General features: G+C 45.7%; 1 protein-coding gene across 1 annotated transcript; it reads right to left on the reverse strand.

The window, feature by feature from the left end:
- LOC137981636 (uncharacterized) lies at nt 1-414 on the reverse strand. The gene has a single exon (XM_068828718.1). It carries the CDS (start codon nt 412-414, stop codon nt 1-3), a length of 414 nt encoding a protein of 137 aa, XP_068684819.1.
- Nucleotides 415-794: the final 380 nt, after the last annotated feature.

The following is a 794-nucleotide window of genomic DNA, read 5'->3' on the forward strand; positions in this document are numbered from 1 at the left end:
TCATCTATTCTTGTCTTCGGACTTGATCAAGATGACTTCACCGACTTCAGGATAGCGAGGCTTTCTTGAATTCTTCAGATGGTGATGTTCATGGTGTCCCTTCACGTACTCCCCCGTCCAACGTTTCCAAACTGCCTCTTTGCAGCGCTTGTTGCAGCGCTTGAGATGTCTTTCCCACTTACGTAAATCCTTGTTGTCCAGACGATGGGGTTCCGTCTCAGGTAGTACACTTGGTCGTCCGAAAAGTAAGGAGTTAGGAGTCAAGACAGGAAGTTGCGCGTCGTCTTCCACGTAGCTCAAAGGCCGATTAGTCAGCGCGACCTCCACATATAGGATGACTTCTTCGAGCTCTGCCCACGACAGGAACCTGTTTCCTATGGTTTTGTATGAGCTTCTGTTGACTAGCCCAACCATTCGAGCAAATTACCCATCCCACCAGGGCGCTCTGCTTAGGTTAAACTGCCCCTTGATTCCCTGACGTCAATACCAATTTGATAGAATTAACCAACTGGAGACCCATATCTCTACTAAATGTTGATTACATATTTTTGGGAAAGGTATTGGCTCTAAGAATAGAGAACTACTTAACTTTGGGCCTAACTTTACAAATTGGTTCTCAATTCTCTATAATGGCTCTCAAAGCTCAGCCATAAACTGGGTTTTTACGAGCAGCTATTTGAGATATCAAGAGGTGTGAGCAGGGCGGTCCTCTTAGTCCTTTTCTTTTCATCCTTGCGGATGAACTGCTAGCGTTGAAAATCCGTCAAGAACCGACCTGCGAAGGCATATTGTTA

This window comes from Montipora foliosa, chromosome 13, assembly GCF_036669935.1.
Source record: "Montipora foliosa isolate CH-2021 chromosome 13, ASM3666993v2, whole genome shotgun sequence".
In the NCBI taxonomy this organism is placed as follows: domain Eukaryota; kingdom Metazoa; phylum Cnidaria; class Anthozoa; order Scleractinia; family Acroporidae; genus Montipora; species Montipora foliosa.

What these genes read in the sequence shown, in the direction of transcription:
- LOC137981636 (XM_068828718.1), bottom strand. Translation starts at nt 414, where the DNA reads ATGGTTGGGCTAGTCAACAGAAGCTCATACAAAACCATAGGAAACAGG.